The sequence below is a fragment of the Nicotiana tomentosiformis genome, chromosome 5, assembly GCF_000390325.3.
Source record: "Nicotiana tomentosiformis chromosome 5, ASM39032v3, whole genome shotgun sequence".
In the NCBI taxonomy this organism is placed as follows: Eukaryota; Viridiplantae; Streptophyta; class Magnoliopsida; order Solanales; family Solanaceae; genus Nicotiana; species Nicotiana tomentosiformis.
The window spans coordinates 79,079,551-79,101,391 of NC_090816.1; the positions used below are offsets into that span (position 1 = coordinate 79,079,551).

Genomic DNA, 21,841 nt, shown 5'->3' on the forward strand with positions numbered 1-21,841 from the left:
TATTTATCAAGTGCATAAATATTGTTGGGGAGTTAGTCAGCCCAAATGACATCACTAGAAACTCGTAGCAACCATACCGAGTCCTAAAAGTAGTCTTCGGGATATCCGGATCCCGAATCTTCAAATGATGATACCCAGACCTCAAATCAATCTTCGACAACACGCTAGCAATCTGAAGCTGGTCAAATAGGTCATCAATGCACGGTAGTGGGTACCTATTCTTGAATGTAACTTTGTTCAGCTGCCTATAAGAAATACACATTCGCATAGTACCATCCTTCTTCTTCACAAATAGAACCGGAGCACCCAGGGCAAAACACTTGGCCGGATAAAACCCTTATCAAGCAACTCCTAAAATTGTTCCTTTAATTCCTTCAGCTCCACTAGTTCCATACGATATGGTGGAATAGAAATGGGTTGAGTGCCCGGCACTAGGTCAATACCAAAATTGATATCCCTATCGGGCAGCATGCCTGGTAGGTCTGCTGGAAACATATCTAGGAAATCTCTCATAATCGGAACTAACTCGACGGTAGGAGTATCAGCACTGACATCCCTCACAAAGGCTAGATACCCTTCACACCCCTTCTCAACCATCAGTTGTGTCTTTAGAAAGGACACAACCCTTCTAGGAATATAATCCAATGTACCCCTCCACTCCAATCGTGGCAACCTTGGCATAACCAGTGTCACAGTCTTGGCATGACAATCCAGAATAGTGTGATAGGGCAACAACCAATCCATGCCCAAGATCACGCCAAAGTCCACTATACTGAGTAGCAACAGATCAACTCTGGTCTCATAACCACCAATAGTGACTAAACACGGCTGATAGACACGGTCTACAATAATAGAATCTCCCACAGGCATGGACACATATACAGGAGCACTCAAAGAATCACGGGATATATTCAAATACGGAGCAATACAGAGCAAAGTAAGATGACACATATGAATAAGTGGAACCCAGATCAAATAAGACTGATGCATCCTTATGACAGACCAGAACAATACTTGTTATGACAACATCCGATGCAACCGCCTCTTTCCTACCAGAAAAAGCATAGAAACGAGCCTGGCCTCCCCCTCTAGGGTGACCTCTACCCGCCTGACCTCTACCACTAGCTGGCAGCGCAGGTGGAGCGGCAAATGGAGCGGTAACCATGGCATGTGAACATTGTGGACCCTATGGAATCTGTAGAGCCTGTGTAGTTTGTAGAGGTGCACCCCTCCTAAGTCTGGGACAGTCCCTAACCATATGTCTGGTATAACCACACTCGAAACAAGCTCTTGGTGGGCGTGGGTACTGAAATTGACTCTGGCCTAGTCGACTAGACTGACTACTGAAGGCACCCCACGTATGAGGTGCACTGGAAAGTGGTGGTGCATAATGGGCAGCCTGAGACCTTAAGAATATCCGGAGCACTGCTAGTAGCTGGAAGTGCTGAATGAACTGGCCGCCTCACATACCCTCTGCCATGATGGGCTGAAATTGCAGCGTGGCTGCCACTAAATCCTCCACTACCTCGAGGCCTCTTGGCCTCCCTGTCCTCCCTCTCTCGGCCCTGCATACCCTCCATCCTTCGAGCGATCTCTACAACTTGCTGAAATGGAGTATCCGTTTCTAACTCTTAAGCCATGCTGAATCTAAGACCATAACTTAGCCCCTCGATAAATCTACGGACTCGCTCTCTGACTGTAGAAACCAAGGTAGGTACATGTTAGGAAAACTCACTGAATCTGATGGAATACTCTGACACTGACATGGTCCCTTGACGCAGCTGCTCAAACTCTGCGCGCCATGCATCCCGAAGGGTTTGGGGAACAAACTCTCTCAAAAACATCTCTAAAACCTGAGCCCAAGTGAGTGGGGCTGCATCAGCTGGTCTACCCTCCTCGTAAGCATGCCACCACCTATATGCTGCTCTTGACAGCTGAAATATAGTAAAAGCAACTCTGCTCAACTCCACAATACCTATGGCGCGGAGAATACGGTGGCACTTCTCTAGAAAACCATGTGCATCCTCAGTAGATGTGCCACTAAAAGTAGGAGGAACATACTTCTTGAACCTCTCAATTCTCCTATGCTCCTCCTCGGATGCCACTGGCCTAACTCAGGTTGAACCAGAATAACGGGTTGTGCTAGCATGACACTCGAAACCTGATCAATATGGACCTGCTGCTCTGGAGTACGAGCCGAGGGAGTTTGAGCTCCTCCCCCATCCTGAGATGTAGTTGGAGCAACCAGATCAATCCTGCCTGAACTAGAGTACTGAAGATACTCATGAAGTGTACTAGGGTCTCCTGAAGTCCAGGGGTGAAAACAGGCACCTCGGATGCCTGTCCCCCAACTGGAACAACTGGTGACTCCTCAGTCGCTACTTGTGCAGGTGCTCTAGCTACAACATTTGCCCCTCCTCAGCCTCTACCCCAGCCCCGGCCTGTTACACCCTATATTTTCGTATGTAAAAATGCGTCGTAAGCAAACTAATGTAGGACAAAAAAATGAGATAATATTTAAAAGTATATAAAGTAAGTTAATCATGTTACCTCTGAGGTTACAAATATTGAAGATCATGAACAACAAGTACAAAGAGGGTTGGACAGTTCAGAAGCTAAAGCAATTAAATAAAACAATGTTTCATCGAAAGTCGACAAGTTGGGAATGTTATAACATGTACCTTTGGGGTGAGACTAGGGTGATTAACATGATAAAGAGATTATGTTATGATTTATATTAATCGTATTACATCCGTGTGTTATGTTTTTAAGTCAAGCGAGTTGTGGAACAAAAGTCGATGAAAGTCATCACAAGTTACATTCATAAGTTTTACTGAAACTTTGGGTCAAATGTAACTGCAATTTTCTCCCAATATACTTAGAGTTATGGTGTGTTCCACCCATCAAATTAAAGATCTATGAGTCTATTTTCCAACGCATTAAACCATTTGTCAATACGACATCGGAGTAGAGAGATATGTGCATTTTTGCGATACTGCGCAAGCTGCTAGGTGACAAGTAGGTGTGTCACCTACTTGCTTAAATGAAAGCCCAAAAATGGGCCATTTCGGGTCGTCCAAAGAGGCCTTTTAAGGGCCTATTTTCTTCATATATTAGATTTAAAATAGAGCATAATAACCAGACATAAGCTCTGCAAAGAATCCTCCCAAAAATTTCCCACAAACCCTAATTGATTTTCTCTCCCTTTCAAGTTCCAATTGGAGGTAAAACTTAGAGTTTGCAGAACCAAGATAGGAGCTGAGTTATCCAACAAATAAGGTGAGTTTACTGCTCTCTTTCATCCATTTTTTCTTCTGTAAATTCATGGTAAGTCGTTCTATACTTGTAAGAACTCACGGGATGGTGATCGGAAGCCGTGAGTTCGAGTTATTCACTTGTAGCGGACTGTTTTGTGGACTGTTTTGTGTTGCTGTTGGGCTGCGTGTTTTATTACTATTTTGTGGAGTTTTGGAGGAGGAAGGGGGTTTATAAACACCATATAAATGTAGGGTGGTTGGCTGGTCGTTCGTCATAATATTTTCGGGTCGTTTGACACTACTACGGTGGTCGTTTTGTGTACGAAGAGATTGGGGTGTGTTGGGCTGTTTTGTAGTATTTGATGGTGTATATAGGGCTGAAAAATGATGTATATATGTTGTTATTGTTCTGTCCTTGTATTGTTGGTGTTATCTTGAAGTTGGAGGAAGGGCATATTATAGGGGAGATGCTGCCCGTTTTAATACAAAATAGGTTTGTCGTTCGTTGTGCGATAGTTGTACCTTTCGTAACTTAACGATAGTATTATTATCATTCTTGTAGATTAAGGTGCGAAGAGGTGAGTTCAACTTGGTGATTGAAAAGATTGTGATAAGGTATGTTAAGGCTAAGCCTTCCTTCATTTTGGCATGATCTCGTAGCTACATGTGTTAGTAATGAGACAAAAAGAGAAGTTCATATTCATGAATTTATTCACACTATTCTAGTCTCATAAGTTACAATATTATTCCTTATCGAGACTCTATATTCAATTTTAGTATTGTCTTCTTCCAGTCAAGAGAGCAGCAAGCCTATATATACAGTATTACAGTATTTTCATTACCATCGAGCTATAATCGATGGGCAGGCCCCTATTGGGCAACCTCTGATCAGATGGAAAGTTATATACCGAGCCTACTGTGGCCGAGCGCCTATGAGCGAGCCCAGCATGGTCGAGATACATAGCCTAGTATGGCCGAGCGCCTATAAGCGAGCCTACTATGGCAGAGCAGTTATATATACCGAGCCTTATAAGGCCGTACAATTATTTTACTTACTATATTGAAGGAGTTGAGTCAGTATCAGCAGGTAAGTATATCTCCAGATCATCTTTGACTCCCAGTTAATTTCAGTTATCATATTATCAGTTCAGTTTCAGATTTCAGTTATTTTATTGCCTTACATACTCGGTACATTATTTCGTACTGACGTCCCTTTTTTGGGGGCGCTGCATTTCATGCGTGCAGGTTCAGACAGACAGACGGGTAGACCTCCTCAGTAGGTGTTTTCCGAGTTCCGCCTGATCGGTAAGCTCCACGTCTTTCGGAGTTGCCAGGACTAGAGTTTTGTGTACATCTTATGTATATCTGTATATATGTTATGGGTAGGTCGGGGCCCTGTTCCGATCACAGTACATCTATCAGTAGAGGCTTGTAGGCATATCCTGTTGGTTAGTGCAGTATGTTGGGTTTGTATAAATTGGTGGTTTGTCAGCTGTAGTAGCTATGACGGCCTTGTCGGCCTAGCTTTATATTGATATTTAGTTAGTGCTAGTTTCCATTCAGTTTTATATTTTGCTTCGCAAATTGTCTTGCAAGGTGGCCCCATGGCCAAAGTATGACATTATGTGTTCAGAGTCCCTTAGTCGCAATTTGGTACGCCAGGTTAGGTGAGGCACGGGGTGCTTGTCTCGCTCCTAGGTTCGGGGCGTGACAAACTTGGTATCAGAGCAGTTCTGTCCTAGGGAGTCTACAAGCCGTGTCTAGTAGGGTCTTGTTTATAGATGTGTTGTGCACCACATTATATAAGCAAGGAACTACAGGGCATTTAGGAGTTGGTTACACTTCTTTGAAATCTAAATCGTGCTATAGAACTGAGTTATAGGAAATTTGAATTAAACTTATGTGTTGGTGTTTGCATGCACAGATGACGGTGACTAGGAAGACTACGGCTAGCCAGAGGAGAGATACAGTAGTAGGTGAGGGGACCAACAGGGTACCCCCAGTAGATGGGGCCCAGTCTGAGGCTCAAGGGGAGACCCCTACTCAGCCATTACCGGCTCCTCCACCAACTACGGAGATTCCTAGGGAAACCGCACATCCAGTTCCCCCTCCACTTCCATCAGATCAGGACTTAAGGAGTGCGGTGCATTTGTTGACACAGTTGGTAGCTACCCAGCAACATGCTAGGGCATCAGCTAGTGCAGGAACTTCTGAGGGGTCTGGGAGTTCAAGGGTCCGAGAGTTTATTGCTTTGAGTCCCCCAGAGTTCACGGGGACAGATCAGAGGGAGGACCGCAGGATTTCATAGATCAGCTTCACAGGATCTTTCGTGTTATGCATGCCACGGAGAAAGAGGCAGTTGAGCTAGCAGCTTTTCGACTCCGAGATATAGCCATCCTTTGGTATGAGGGATGGGAGAGGTCCAGGGGACGTGATACACCTCCAGCTATTTGGGAGAATTTTTCAGATGCTTTCCTTGACCAGTACTTACCGCGGGAGATCCGACAGGCTCGAGTCGATCAGTTTCTAGCCCTCAAGTAGGGTAATATGAGTGTTCGAGAGTATAGTCTCCGTTTTGACTCATTGGCCAGATATGCACCATCCATAGTTTCTACTATGCGGGACAGGATTCACAGGTTTATAGCAGGGTTAGCCCCAGAGTTAACCGAGGCATGTGCCACCGCTGCATTGCAGGATAGTATGGATATCTCCCGGATTCAGGCATTCGCCCAGAATATAGAAAGGGGTAGGCGTCGGCAGCAGGGTACAGAGAGGGCTGAGCAAGGGCAACGTAAGAGGATGAGATTTCCCAGGTCTCAGGAGCAATCTCAGGGTAGTTATAGGACCCAGTACTTCGGACGGCCACCTAGGCCTCCGCCACCTCAGTTACAGGGTTACGGGTATGACCGCTATACTCAGTCAGGACCAGGTGAGAGCTCACGGGCGTCGGGTTTGCAGCGACAACGAGGTTCTGCGCAGACATGGTCATTTCCTCCGCGGTGTGACATCTGTGGTAGAGGACACTTGGGTCAATGCCGAGCAGGTTCTGATGCTTGTTATACATGTGGGCGTCCGGGGCATATGATGCGAGATTGCCCAAATAGAGATTCTGGGGGAATGGCACAACCAGCGAGTTCAGCAACAGGATCGTCTATGTCCGTGCATCCTTCAAGGCGTGAGTCTCAGTCTTCGGCTGGTAGAGGTCGAGGCAGAGGTAGAGGTTCCAGTTCAAGTGGTAATCAGAACCGTATCTATGCTTTAGCGGGTCGACAGGACCAGGAGTCTTCACCAGACGTTGTGACAGGTATATTAACCATTTGCTCTCACGATGCTTATGCTTTGATAGACCCAGGATCTACTTTATCGTATATTACCCCATTTGTCGCGAGGAAGTTTGGTATAGTGCCTGAAATACTAAGTGATCCTTTTGCGGTATCTACACCGGTCGGAGAATCGATTATTGCTAGACGGGTTTACCGAGGTTGTAGGGTGACAATTTGTAGTCGTCAGACCTCAGCTGACCTAGTTGAGCTAGAGATGATGGACTTTGATGCTATCATGGGCATGGACTGGTTGGCAGCTTGCTATGCCACAGTTGATTGCCGAGCAAAGGTAGCCAAATTTCATTTTCCGGGTGAGCCAGTCCTTGAATGGGTAGGTAATACACCAACACCTAGAGGTAGGTTTATTTCCTATCTGAAGGCGAGGAAAATGATCGCAAAAGGGTGCATTTATCATATTGTGCGAGTTAGAGATGCAGATGCTGAGATACCTACACTTCAGTCTATTCCCATAGTCAAAGAGTATGCAGATGTGTTTCCAGATGAGCTTCCAGGTATTCCTCCAGAGCGAGAGATTGATTTTAGCATCGATTTGCTTCCAGGAACTCAACCAATATCCGTCCCTCCGTATAGAATGGCACCTGCCGAATTGAAGGAGTTGAAGGAGCAGTTAAAAGATTTGCTGGAGAAAGGTTACATTAGGCCCAGTACCTCACCTTGGGGTGCACCGGTACTATTTGTGCGGAAGAAAGACGGCTCGCTGAGGATGTGTATCGATTATAGGCAGTTGAACAAGGTAACTATTAAGAATAAGTATCCACTTCCAAGGATCGATGACTTGTTTGATCAGTTGCAGGGAGCTAGATGCTTTTCCAAGATTGATTTGAGGTCGGGGTACCACCAGGTCAGAGTTCGGGAAAAAGATATTCCGAAGACAGCCTTCAGGACCCGATATGGCCACTTCGAGTTCCTTGTCATGTCCTTCGGGTTGACTAATGCACCCGCTGTATTTATGGACTTGATGAATAGCCTATTCCGGCCATTTTTAGATCTGTTCGTGATAGTATTTATTGATGATATTCTGGTTTATTCCCGTTCAGAGGATGAGCATGCGGACCACCTGCGAGCGGTACTCCAAACCCTCCGTGATCGTAAGTTGTATGCTAAGTTTTCTAAATGTGAGTTCTGGTTGAAGTCTGTAGCATTCTTGGGGCATATTGTATCAGATGAAGGGATAAAGGTGGACACTCAGAAGATTGAGGCCGTGAAATCTTGGCCTAGACCTACCACTCCGACAGAGGTTCGTAGCTTTCTAGGCTTAGCAGGATACTATCGGAGGTTCGTAGAGGGTTTTTCTTCCCTTTCGGCACCATTGACGAAGTTGACACAGAAAGAAACTAAGTTTCAATGGACAGAGGCTTGTGAGCGGAGTTTCCAAGAGCTTAAGAACAAGTTGACCTCAGCTCCAGTTCTAACACTTCCAGAGGGTCTAGAGGGTTATGCCGTGTATTGTGATGCATCAGGTGTCGGGTTAGGATGTGTCCTGATGCAACATGGGAAGGTAATTGCATATGCTTCAAGGCAGTTGAGGAAGCACGAGAGGAATTATCCGACCCACGACCTCGAGTTAGCTGCGGTTGTCCATGCACTTAAGATATGGCGGCATTATTTATATGGTGTTCATGTTGATATATTTACTGATCATAAAAGCCTACAATATATTTTCAAGCAGAAAGAGTTGAATTTGCGACAGAGGCGATGGCTTGAGTTATTGAAAGATTACGATGTTAACATTCTCTACCATCCAGGGAAAGCTAATGTTGTAGCAGATGCCTTAAGTCGCCGATCTATGGGTAGCTTAGCACATGTAGAGCCCGAGAAAAGACAATTAGCTAGAGATATTCATCAATTGGCTTCGTTGGGGGTTCGGTTAGTAGATTCTGAGGATGGTGGAGTTGTAATCCAAAACACTGCAAAATCATCCCTCATAGCTGAAGTCAAGGAAAGGCAGTACGAGGACCCAGAGTTGGTCGAGTTGAGAGAGCGAGTTCCGCAGCAGAAGAAGCCATTGTTAGAGCTCAAGGGAGATGGGGTTCTCAGATACAAGGGTCGTTTGTGTGTTCCAGATGTAGCAGGGCTACGAGACAGGATTATGTCAGAGGCACATTATTCATGGTATTCCATCCACCCTGGATCGACGAAGATGTATCATGACATTAAGGATATGTACTGGTGGAATGATATGAAGAAGAACATTGCTGAGTTTGTCGCCCAATGTACTAGTTGCCAGCAAGTGAAGGTAGAACACCAGAAGCCCGGAGGGCTAATGCAGACTATAGAGATCCCGACATGGAAATGGGAGGCGATAAACATGGACTTTATCATGGGTTTACCTCGTTCTAATCGTAAGTTCGATTCCATATGGGTGATAGTCGATAGGCTCACGAAATCAGCTCACTTCCTACCGGTCAGATCTACATATACAGCAGAAGATTATGCAAAGTTATATATTAAGGAGATAGTGCGGCTACACGGAGTACCAGTTTCTATTATATCTGACCGTGGGGCTCAGTTTACAGCACATTTTTGGAGGTCATTTCAGAGAGGTCTAGGGACTCAGGTGAATCTCAGCACAGCTTTTCATCCACAGACTGATGGACAAGCCGAGCGCACAATTCAGACGCTCGAGGATATGTTACGAGTATGTGTGTTGGATTTTAAAAGAAGTTGGGATGAACATCTACCTCTTATCGAGTTTGCATATAATAACAGTTACCACTCCAGTATCCAGATGGCTCCGTACGAGGCTTTGTATGGGCGTAAGTGCAGATCTCCTATAGGGTGGTTTGATGTTGGAGAATCTGGGTTACATGGGCCAGACCTGGTTCAGCAGGCCATAGAGAAAGTAAAGGTTATCCGGGAGCGACTGTTGACAGCTCAGAGTCGTCAGAAGTCATATTTTGACATGCGGCGACGAGACTTAGAGTTCAGGATTAATGACTGGGTATTCTTAAAGGTATCACCTATGAAGGGCGTGATGAGGTTTGGCAAGAAAGGAAAGCTTAGCCCACGGTATATTGGGCCTTATAGGATCATTCGGAGAGTGGGCCAACTAGCTTATGAGTTAGAGTTGCCCTCAGAATTGGAGTCTGTCCATCCGGTTTTTCACGTATCTATGCTACGGAAGTGCATTGGCAATCCTACCCGAGTGGTGCCCACGGATGATGTACAGATTACAGAGGACTTGTCATACGAGGAAATTCCAGTTGCCATCCTAGACCGACAAATCCGCAATCTACGAAATAAGGAGGTAGCTTCCGTAAAGGTTTTATGGAGGAGCAAGAATGTAGAAGAGATGACGTGGGAATCGGAGGAAGAAATGAAGTCTAAATACCCCCACCTATTTCAAAATGAAGATATGGTTCGAGATGGGACGCTACAACATAGCTCTATGTAGGCTAGCAGGTCATCAGGTAAGCTTTTATTTTTCACTTTCAATATTTATGATTTACGGTCGGTGAGGCAAATTGCTGCTATTTATAAAGATTGGCCATGTGTGGCATGCATAGTATGTTTCTGGCTACGTGCAGGTTGGTTTTAACCTAGTGTACGAAGGATACTCTGGAAAAAGTTTCCAAAGTCTCCAAGAGTAAACATTCGAGGACGAATGTTCCCAAGGGGGAGTGATGTTACACCCTATATTTTCGTATGTAAAAATGCGTCGTAAGCAAACTAATGTAGGACAAAAAAATGAGATAATATTTAAAAGTATATAAAGTAAGTTAATCATGTTACCTCTGAGGTTACAAATATTGAAGATCATGAACAACAAGTACAAAGAGGGTTGGACAGTTCAGAAGCTAAAGCAATTAAATAAAACAATGTTTCATCGAAAGTCGACAAGTTGGGAATGTTATAACATGTACCTTTGGGGTGAGACTAGGGTGATTAACATGATAAAGAGATTATGTTATAATTTATATTAGTCGTATTACATCCGTGTGTTATGTTTTTAAGTCAAGCGAGTTGTGGAACAAAAGTCGATGAAAGTCATCACAAGTTACATTCATAAGTTTTACTGAAACTTTGGGTCAAATGTAACTGCAATTTTCTCCCAATATACTTAGAGTTATGGTGTGTTCCACCCATCAAATTAAAGATCTATGAGTCTATTTTCCAACGCATTAAATCATTTGTCAATACGACATCGGAGTAGAGAGATATGTGCATTTTTGCGATACTGCGCAAGCTGCTAGGTGACAAGTAGGTGTGTCACCTACTTGCTTAAATGAAAGCCCAAAAATGGGCCATTTCGGGTCGTCCAAAGAGGCCTTTTAAGGGCCTATTTTCTTCATATATTAGACTTAAAATAGAGCATAATAACCAGACATAAGCTCTGCAAAGAATCCTCCCAAAAAATTTCCCACAAACCCTAATTGATTTTCTCTCCCTTTCAAGTTCCAATTGGAGGTAAAACTTAGAGTTTGCAGAACCAAGATAGGAGCTGAGTTATCCAACAAATAAGGTGAGTTTACTGCTCTCTTTCATCCATTTTTTCTTCTGTAAATTCATGGTAAGTCGTTCTATACTTGTAAGAACTCACGGGATGGTGATCGGAAGCCGTGAGTTCGAGTTATTCACTTGTAGCGGACTGTTTTGTGGACTGTTTTGTGTTGCTGTTGGGCTGCGTGTTTTATTACTATTTTGTGGAGTTTTGGAGGAGGAAGGGGGTTTATAAACACCATATAAATGTAGGGTGGTTGGCTGGTCGTTCGTCATAACATTTTCGGGTCGTTTGACACTACTACGGTGGTCGTTTTGTGTACGAAGAGATTGGGGTGTGTTGGGCTGTTTTGTAGTATTTGATGGTGTATATAGGGCTGGAAAATGATGTATATATGTTGTTATTGTTCTGTCCTTGTATTGTTGGTGTTATCTTGAAGTTGGAGGAAGGGCATATTATAGGGGAGATGCTGCCCGTTTTAATACAAAATAGGTTTGTCGTTCGTTGTGCGATAGTTGTACCTTTCGTAACTTAACGATAGTATTATTATCATTCTTGTAGATTAAGGTGCGAAGAGGTGAGTTCAACTTGGTGATTGAAAAGATTGTGATAAGGTATGTTAAGGCTAAGCCTTCCTTCATTTTGGCATGATCTCGTAGCTACATGTGTTAGTAATGAGACAAAAAGAGAAGTTCATATTCATGAATTTATTCACACTATTCTAGTCTCATAAGTTACAATATTATTCCTTATCGAGACTCTATATTCAATTTTAGTATTGTCTTCTTCCAGTCAAGAGAGCAGCAAGCCTATATATACAGTATTACAGTATTTTCATTACCATCGAGCTATAATCGATGGGCAGGCCCCTATTGGGCAACCTCTGATCAGATGGAAAGTTATATACCGAGCCTACTGTGGCCGAGCGCCTATGAGCGAGCCCAGCATGGTCGAGATACATAGCCTAGTATGGCCGAGCGCCTATAAGCGAGCCTACTATGGCAGAGCAGTTATATATACCGAGCCTTATAAGGCCGTACAATTATTTTACTTACTATATTGAAGGAGTTGAGTCAGTATCAGCAGGTAAGTATATCTCCAGATCATCTTTGACTCCCAGTTAATTTCAGTTATCATATTATCAGTTCAGTTTCAGATTTCAGTTATTTTATTGCCTTACATACTCGGTACATTATTTCGTACTGACGTCCCTTTTTTGGGGGCGCTGCATTTCATGCGTGCAGGTTCAGACAGACAGACGGGTAGACCTCCTCAGTAGGTGTTTTCCGAGTTCCGCCTGATCGGTAAGCTCCACGTCTTTCGGAGTTGCCAGGACTAGAGTTTTGTGTACATCTTATGTATATCTGTATATATGTTATGGGTAGGTCGGGGCCCTGTTCCGATCACAGTACATCTATCAGTAGAGGCTTGTAGGCATATCCTGTTGGTTAGTGCAGTATGTTGGGTTTGTATAAATTGGTGGTTTGTCAGCTGTAGTAGCTATGACGGCCTTGTCGGCCTAGCTTTATATTGATATTTAGTTAGTGCTAGTTTCCATTCAGTTTTATATTTTGCTTCGCAAATTGTCTTGCAAGGTGGCCCCATGGCCAAAGTATGACATTATGTGTTCAGAGTCCCTTAGTCGCAATTTGGTACGCCAGGTTAGGTGAGGCACGGGGTGCTTGTCTCGCTCCTAGGTTCGGGGCGTGACACGGCCCCGGCCTCTCGCGGCTCTAGCAGGGGGCGTGGGTGTTTGGTCATCTGATCCAGCAGTGCGTGTCTGCACCATCTGTGAGAGAATAGAAAGACAAAGGCTCAGATTTTAAAGTCAACAAATTCGCACGACAAGGAATAAAAGAAGTGGAATTTTCCTAATAGTTTTGTAGCCTCTCAAAGATAAGTACAAACATCTCCATACCGATCCACAAGACTCTACAAAAACTGCTTATGACTCGTAACATCTATGAACCTAGAGATCTGATACCAACTTGTCACGACCCCAAAATCTCACCTGAGGTAGTCGTGATGGCACCTAGTTTCTAAGACTAGGTAATCTTGAAATACAAGAGACTCTGACAGAAATCACAACTAAGAATATTAAATAAACCTTATAAGCCTCATGAATACATCAATACTGAATAACAATCACAATATTTCCCAATATCCGGTGGAACTGAGTCATAAGCTATAAGAAGTACAGTAGAAGTCTCCAAAATATAACACCGTTAAATAAATAGTAAAAACGATAGTGGTAGAAGGTGACTTCGAGGTCTGCGGGCGTCAAAAAGGTATACCTTGAAGTCTACGGAATAGCTAGTCCAATCAGTGGCATCCAACAATGTGCAGAAATGTAGCATGAGTATACCATAACGATACCTGGTAAGTATCAAGCCTAACCTCGGTAGAGTAGTGACGAGGCCAGGTCAAGACACCTACAAGGACGAAGAAAACTGAACAGAATATAAATACAGTCTAATAACGGAAGATAGAGGAAATTAAAGGACAATAAAGAAATTTATCAATACAGGGCTAACAACGAAAATAAAGCAACAAATGGCAACAAGAGAGTACATGTGATAAGACAACAAGTACCAATTACAATCAAAACACTAATGGAAAGAAATAAGGAAAACAAGAACAACAACTGTTCAAATCATCAAGCCTTTCCAATATAGAATGTACGACAAGAATTATACTAAGGTGCCATGCATCATATTCACATTTCACAAGTCACATTCACAATCTTCCTTATATCGCCGCGTGAGCCTTGCATTTATTTTTAAAATGTTTTTCTCAAAATAGCTACATGCTCTTTAGCCCCCTTATCTCACCGCATGACTTCAAGTAATTCCCTTACTAGCAACACGTGTATAAATCCCATATTATCTCGTTGCATGCATGTTACGACCCAAACCGATGGGCCGCGACAGGAACCCGATAACTTACTCAACCGAGTACCAACGTAACGTATCTTTCGTATCAAACTATCATAGGTAAATGAGCCGAAAAGGCTGTCGTGACATAAGTAGAATAAAACGTGAGGAAATAGTTGACATAGGATGACCCAACATGATGTACCGACTTATACATATGACATACGGTCCTATAAGGCCGACATGATCATTTGTATACTCAAAACATAGGCCGACAAGGTCATACAAGTATCCATATACATGACATTTGTCTACAAGCATCTAAGAGTACATAAATGTCATAAAGGTCGGGACAGGGCCCCGCCATACCAATCAATACATGTCCAAATCATACTGACCAAATAGGCAACTCCGGAGCAAATGGAGCGCACCAACACCTTCCGCTGAGATGATAGCCTACTTGGAGGACTCTCAACCTGTCTATCGGGACCTGCGGGCATGAAAGACAGCATCTTCAGGCAAAAGGGACGTCAGTACAAATAAAGTACTGAGTATGTAAGGTATGAAAGCAGTATATAACAAACATGAAAGAAACATGGAGGAAAAGACTCAACTTGTAAGTCTGAATAGCTCTGTGAATCATGAAACATTTATGGTGTCATGCATATGCGTATAAATGTCATATCATGCATAGGTATATACGTACATAACATCATCAAGCCTCTGAGGGCATCTCATCATATCATATAGGTCACTGTGGGAAAAATCATCAACGTATACCAGCTGATCAGGTGGTGGTGCGTATATAATGCCGTAACCTTTTTCCATATCCCATATACATATAATATACATGTATATAATGACATCTGGTCATGGGTCAATGTACATGTATAAATGAATGAAATGCATAAGAAGTACGTTAATAAGATTTCTCGGAATGTCATAAGATTAATATGCCTTCGATTAATATTATGAAATAAACTTTATCAACTTACGTATTTTATGAGACCCATGAACAGAAAATATAATAATAAGACATCTGAGAATTCAAGAACATAGGCACCCCTAGTGCTTCTAGGAACAGAGACATTTATGAAAGTTGTGTGTTTGCTTGTTTCGTTTGTATCATATGGATCATGCCAAAAGGAAAGAGGGATAGCCTTAACATACCTAAGCCGATTCTCTTGACAATCCCTCTAACACACGTCAATCGCGACGAAACACGTAACGGCGAGATCAAAATAGGGAAAAATATGTATGATATTCTTAAAAAAGATTGCACTGTACTTCCTTAGATTCGCAAATTTCACGTTGCTATAGTATTACAAAGTTTCATACGAATTCATTTTTTTAGACTACATCTTTTACTTAGCAACAAACATCTCCTTCTTAATGATATAGGAAGGTCTCTTAAAATAGTGGGTTGTGGGGCCCACTATTGTGATGACTTAGCCAACAATTGTCCTAAATATGCCACCTAGTCTTTATGAATCAAGGGTCATTGCTTAGTCTTAGAAATTACACCCCTTGCTGCCACGTTGGGGGTATTGTTTCCTCCAAACTTATCCACCAATTTCCAATTACATGGTTAATCTCCCATTAAACTAATAATTAACCAATTTTTCACATAATTAAGTAATATCCTAGTTTACTTAAAATACTAATCACTTTTCGCACACTTTATATGCCTTACTGTCACAGTCATATGGTACCTTGTATGGCATTAGTCCATAAATACAGGATATTATAGCTTGGACCGAATTTTATCTCCAAACGTCAAACTTCGACGAAACTCATTTTCTTCGATTCGCTAACCCTCTCACCTTCACGAATTTAGTTATCACTTGTTTGAAATAGCATAATACTTATAACCTCAAAATAATCTTGTCCTTAAACTGATGTCAATTATCTTATGACAAATCCAACGCACAATACTACGGGGTGTAACATCGTCATTATATTGTGGAGTATAACATTGACGTAATATTGCGGGGTCTAACATCATTCCCCCCTTTAGAACATTCATCCTCGAATGTTTACTGATGCACTTATCGGTCTCATAACCGGATAGCTCTTACGAATGATTTTAATATTGTCCTTGCCATCTAGGCAATTGTTCTGTGAATAGATCCAAAGTCCAGGGCATTCCCACATTTAGGCCTCTTTCTCACACACGGCCGGTGGTCGGAATTCTTCCAATCTCATAACTATTGCTACCTCCTATCATGCATCCTGTATGACTTTTTCCTTGTATGTGTGCCTATACGACCCTTCCCTCTATCTTTTAGCCAATCTCTAGGCCTCACTTTGGGAACATATACAGAACTTGACAGGATGTCCCTCTGGGCATCTATAGGTGTACTGAAGTTCTTCGCTCGGTACTTTGTCGAACTTACGACTATTGCTATATCTTGTTTCATAGCCTTGGTTATCTATCCTTATGGCTTTACTACATCTAGGTAGGTCATACTATATCCTAACTCTTACTTTGATTTACTATTACCGAGGTCTGCTACCCAACTCTAGGTTACTCTCTCGCTGATTATCATATATGTATAAATCTAAGTCCTTTTACGCTTCCTCATTACTGTTTATCCTAAGAATGACAGCCTGATCTCATCTCATACTGGTGAACTTTTATCCATCTATTATTGATTCACCTTAATGTTGATCTATAATCTACCACTGATAACTTGACCTCTTATCTAACACTGTCGCTAGGGCTCACGTCTCATTGGGGAACATTTGAAGTGACTTGCCTAATCCACCTAGGGGCGATACTATACTTCAATAACCGTATTTCATAGCATCCCAACGTGATTCATCTTATAGGAGGGGTGTATTCTAATCCCGTGCCATCCATGAAATCCCTTTTATTTTTCTTCAAATCATTACTCAATCGAAGGCCCAAACGTCATCCTTTATGTATCACAATTACACCCTTATTCTACTACCAGGGCAACATTCCATCTCTTTTAAATGCTACTACTCTTAGACTCCTTTGAGTTCATTCAGGCTATAGTGAGCATTCTATAACTTAGAGAAACCATCAGCTCTCTTGTTTTCATGGGCTTAATCCCGAGGATTTATCCATTCTCGTCACCTTCCCACTCACCTTTTCTTATTCTTACTCATGTCTTCCTAAAACCTTGTCGCTCTACCATATTTTAGCTTGCGACCTACACATATCTATTTATACTACTCGCAACCTTCCTTCAACTTGCTTGCACCATAGATTTCCTTATGTTATTTTGGAACATCAAGAGAGACATCACATCATCTCTAACCCTTCTTTACTCTCTTAAGTAGACCTCTCGGTACCTAAAAACCATAGGCTGGAAGGTATGCCACTAATGACACCGCTATCATACCTGGATATTGAATTCCAGCGCTTCTAGCCCTCTATTTGAAGTATGGATTATTCACAACCTTCTGCACCTGAGTATCTCGAACATTGTTCACCTTTACCTACTTACCTTAAAATCTCACATCGTACTTCTATCTCTTTTATAACCCCCCTTCCACATAGGTATAATTCACATCCACAACTTGAAGCTCTCTTATAATACTTGCACCTCTAGTGCATACACAATCCGGTGATAGCTCCATACTGACTTCTTATGAGGTTGGTACTCTTCTAACTGGCTTTGTCTTAGTTCCCACGCATGCCGGAATATTTGTGCAACTCATATGAACTCGAATATTACTTTTGGTTTCACTTCTCGCTTATTAGCCACGATAGGTGCCACTTTCTTATGGAGTGCATACAATGTTGTAATGACACTGCTACTACAAGACCATTTCCTCTTTAGGTCACTGTGCTTAGGTTGAAGCCTTCTTCCTTATTTCCTCAGCTATTCTTTCATTATAGTACTTAGGGAGGACCCTCTGACTCTTGTAAAGCTGCAAGCTTATTACATCATATACTCGATGGAATTTTTGATGTTCGTCCTCGCCTATAATTATCTGTAGTTACTCACCTCCACGCCCTTGTTCTTGTAGGGTTGTTTCTGAACTGAAATTTTTGACTATCTTCCCAATGGCACTCTCTTTTATTTCCGTAACACTTATACGGTACCTTTAACTACCCCAACTCCTATCTGAATATTTCTCAGGATCACGATGTCATATCTGCGAGACTGAATTCCCTATGTTGGGGTTCACTATGTTTATCTTGCATGATCTGTTGATTTGTCTGTATTTTTGTCTAGCCATAACTAGACTCTTCCTGAATCAACTACTAACTACTCGTTGGCCCATTCTCATATCAATATTCCGCGTAATCTTTCTTGGGTTATTTCTATTGTCTTATCTTACCTCTCGCACTGGCTCCTTATTTATCAATAACATCTCGGGCCGGAACCTTTACTTCCTCTCCTTGACGTCGTGCTTGCATAATGTTCTGGAATTGTAGCATAACTTTAGGATTTGAATAAATGCAATCTCATCCCTTTCTCATTTTTATCGCATTCTTCCTTTACCATTCCGTAGTTACTAGAACCACTTAATTCTGACTTAATGCCGCATCACTCCATATTCCCCCCTTTAGGGGAGTACTAAGATCTAGTGCTACGATGATCTACCTATAGGTGTTTTACCTCTTCATCTTTAGCGTCTTTTCACATCATCTATAACCCTTACTCGCCTTGAGGTAATCCTTTTGTACCAAGAATAACGAAATTCCTTACTCACGAGGGTGATACCCAGTGTAACTGGCACACATAGTCCCTTAAGCTTAACTTTGCTCACATTGCTTGCTTTAGGGAAGCGTCTTCCTGAATGACCTTTAAAGGTTATTCTTCCATTGTCCATTCTATTATCGCCGGAATGCGATCTCTGAAATTCTCATGATGCCGAGTATTATCAAATCATTCGGTCCCTAATTCATTTTCTATTTATCTTGTTCACTAGCCCATAGTGACTTCTATTACTCCGGGGTCTAATTTTTTCCTTCTGGTAATCACATTTGGAGTCACCAACTTACTTCTCGAAACGAGGATATGACTTATGGCTTATACTCTTTTATTGCCTCAGGGCCTGTCACCTCTTGTCTTTTCCTTCACTTGACTATAGACTCTGTCACCGTGTCATATTTTGATTTACCGTTATTATCCATTTAGCACATCTTACTCATAATGCTTCATTAACTCTATTCTTATTCTCCCGCTAATATTTCTCTATATCACTTTATTCTGAAAACTTCAACAAAATATTCTGTCACTTTTAGCTCCTCTGTTATTATTGGAGGTAACTCAAAATGCTTATATTTCTCTGCCTGAATTGTAAATACTGATAATCTTCATTAACTGGGCACCTCGTACCCTTCTTAACCTTGCTTCTTTTACTTATTCAAACTTGTATCTACCTTCTGAATCACTCATTTCTTTTCACCATATGGGTGGATAGATATTCTTGCCTTAAGGCTACTTATCAAGAAGCTTACACGTCTTAGTACACACATGTTTTGCTGAAGACCTCACATTTATCCATCATAAGAATGATGCAAAATCGAGTTCCTCTAACTCAACTCTTCCACAACCATATGCAATCTCTTACCAACTATCGTTTAGATTTAAGTATCGTCTTATTACGAATAAAATAGAATTTAGGAGTTTGAATTCTTATAAGTGAGCTCTACCACACGATCTAGAGTAAGAAGAAAGAGTGACATTCCTAAATGCCCTGTAGCCTCCTACTTATAAGTGTGGTGCACAACACACCCATAAACAAGACTCTACTAGACACGGCTTGTAGACTCCCTAGGAGTGAACTACTCTGATACCACTTTTGTCACGACCCAAACCGATGGACTACGATGGGCACCTGGTACCTTACTCAACCGAGTACCAATGTAACGTATATTTTGTATCATACTATCATAGGTAAATGTGCCGAAAAGGCTATCGTGAGATAAGTAGAATAAAACATGAGGAAATACTCGACATAGGATGACCCAACATGATGTACCGACTTATACATATGACATGCGGACCTATAAGGCCGACATGATCATTTGTATACTCAAAACATAGGCCGACAAGGCCATACAAGTATCCATATACATGACATTTGTCTACAAGCCTCTAAGAGTATATATATGTCATAAAGGTCGGGACAGGGCCCCGCCATACCAATCAATAAATGTCCAAATCATACTGACCAAATAGGCAACTCCGGAGCAAATGGAGCACACCAACACCTTCCGTTGAGCTGATAGTCTACTAGGAGGACTCTCAACCTGTCTATCGGGACCTGCTGGCATGAAACGCAGCACCCCAAGCAAAAGGGACGTCAGTACAAATAAAGTACTGAGAATGTAAGGTACGAAAGCAGTATATAACATACATGAAAGAAACATGGAGGAAAAGACTCAACTTGTAGGTCTGAATAGCTCTGTGAATCATGAAACATTTATGGTGTCATGCATATGCGTATAAATGTCATATCATGTATAAGTATATGCGTACATAACATCAACAAGCCTTTGAGGGCATCCTATCATATCATCTCGGCCACTGTAGGCAAAATCATCAACGTATACCAGCTGATCAGGTGGTGGTACGTATATAACGCTGTAACCTTTTCCCATATCCCATATACATATAATATGCGCGTATATAACGCCATCTGGTCATGGGTCAATGTACATGTATAAATGACTTAAATGCATAAGAAGTACGTTAATAAGATTTCTCGGAATGTCATAAGATTAATATGCCTTCGATTAATATCATAAAATAAACTTTATCAACTTACGTATTTTCTGAGACCCATGAACAGAAAATATAATAATAAGATATATGGGAATTCAAGAACATAGGCACCCCTAGTGCTTCTAGGAACAGAGACATTTATGAAAGTTATGCGTTTGCTTGTTTCGTTTGTATCATATGGATCATGCCAAAAGGAAAGAAGGGATAGCCTTAACATACCTGAGCCGATTATCTTGACAATCCCTCTAACACACGTCAATCGCGACGAAACACGTAACGGCAAGATCGAAATAGGGAAAAATCCGTATGATATTCTTGAGAAAGATTGCACCGTACTTTCTTAGAATCACAAATCTCACGTTGCTATAGTATTACAAAGTTTCATACGAGTTCATTTTTTTTAGACTACACCCGTTACTTAGCAACATACATCTCCTTCTTAATGATATAGGAAGGTCTCTTAAAATAGTGGGTTGTGGGCCCCATTATTGTGATGACTTAGCCAACAATTGTCCTAAATATGCCACCTAGTCTTTATGAATCAAGGGTCATTGCTTAGTCTTAGCAATTACACCCCTTGCTGCCACGTTGGGGGTATTGTTTCCTCCAAACTTATCCACCAATTTCCAATTACATGGTTAATCTCCCATTAAACCAATAATTAACTAATTTCTCACATAATTAAGTAATATCATAGTTTACTTAAAATACTAATCACTTTTAACACACTTTATATACCTTACTGTCACAGTCATATGATACCTTGTATGGCATTAGTCCATAAATACAGGGTATTATAGCTTGGACCGAATTTTATCTCCAAACATCAAACTTTGACGAAACTCATTTTCTTCGATTCGCTAACCCTCTCACCTTCACGAATTTATTTATCACTTGTTTGAAATAGCATAATACTTATCACCTCAAAATAATCTTGTCCTTGAACTGATGTCAATTATCTTACGATAAATCCAACATACAATACTACGAGGTGTAACATCATCGTTATACTGTGGAGTGTAACATCGACGTAATATTGCGGGGTGTAACAATGCACATCAACCCCTATCCTTATACCGCCACATTACAACACAATAAATCAAACTCGCACCACACGTGCCCATATGCCTTAACATTTCCAAAATCAACAGTACCAATGTCACCATAACATATAGCCCAAGGCTCAACCACAATGTGTACAAGAAATCTCAAT

The 21,841-nt window shown here is 41.8% G+C and overlaps 1 protein-coding gene across 1 annotated transcript; it reads right to left on the reverse strand.

Moving 5' to 3' along the window:
- Positions 1-351: 351 nt before the first annotated feature.
- Positions 352-951, reverse strand: LOC138892628 (uncharacterized). Its single transcript, XM_070176363.1, has one exon. It carries the CDS (start codon positions 949-951, stop codon positions 352-354), a length of 600 nt encoding a protein of 199 aa, XP_070032464.1.
- Between the last annotated feature and the right edge of the window lie 20,890 nt (positions 952-21,841).

What these genes read in the sequence shown, in the direction of transcription:
- LOC138892628 (XM_070176363.1), bottom strand. Translation starts at nt 951, where the DNA reads ATGTGTCATCTTACTTTGCTCTGTATTGCTCCGTATTTGAATATATCC.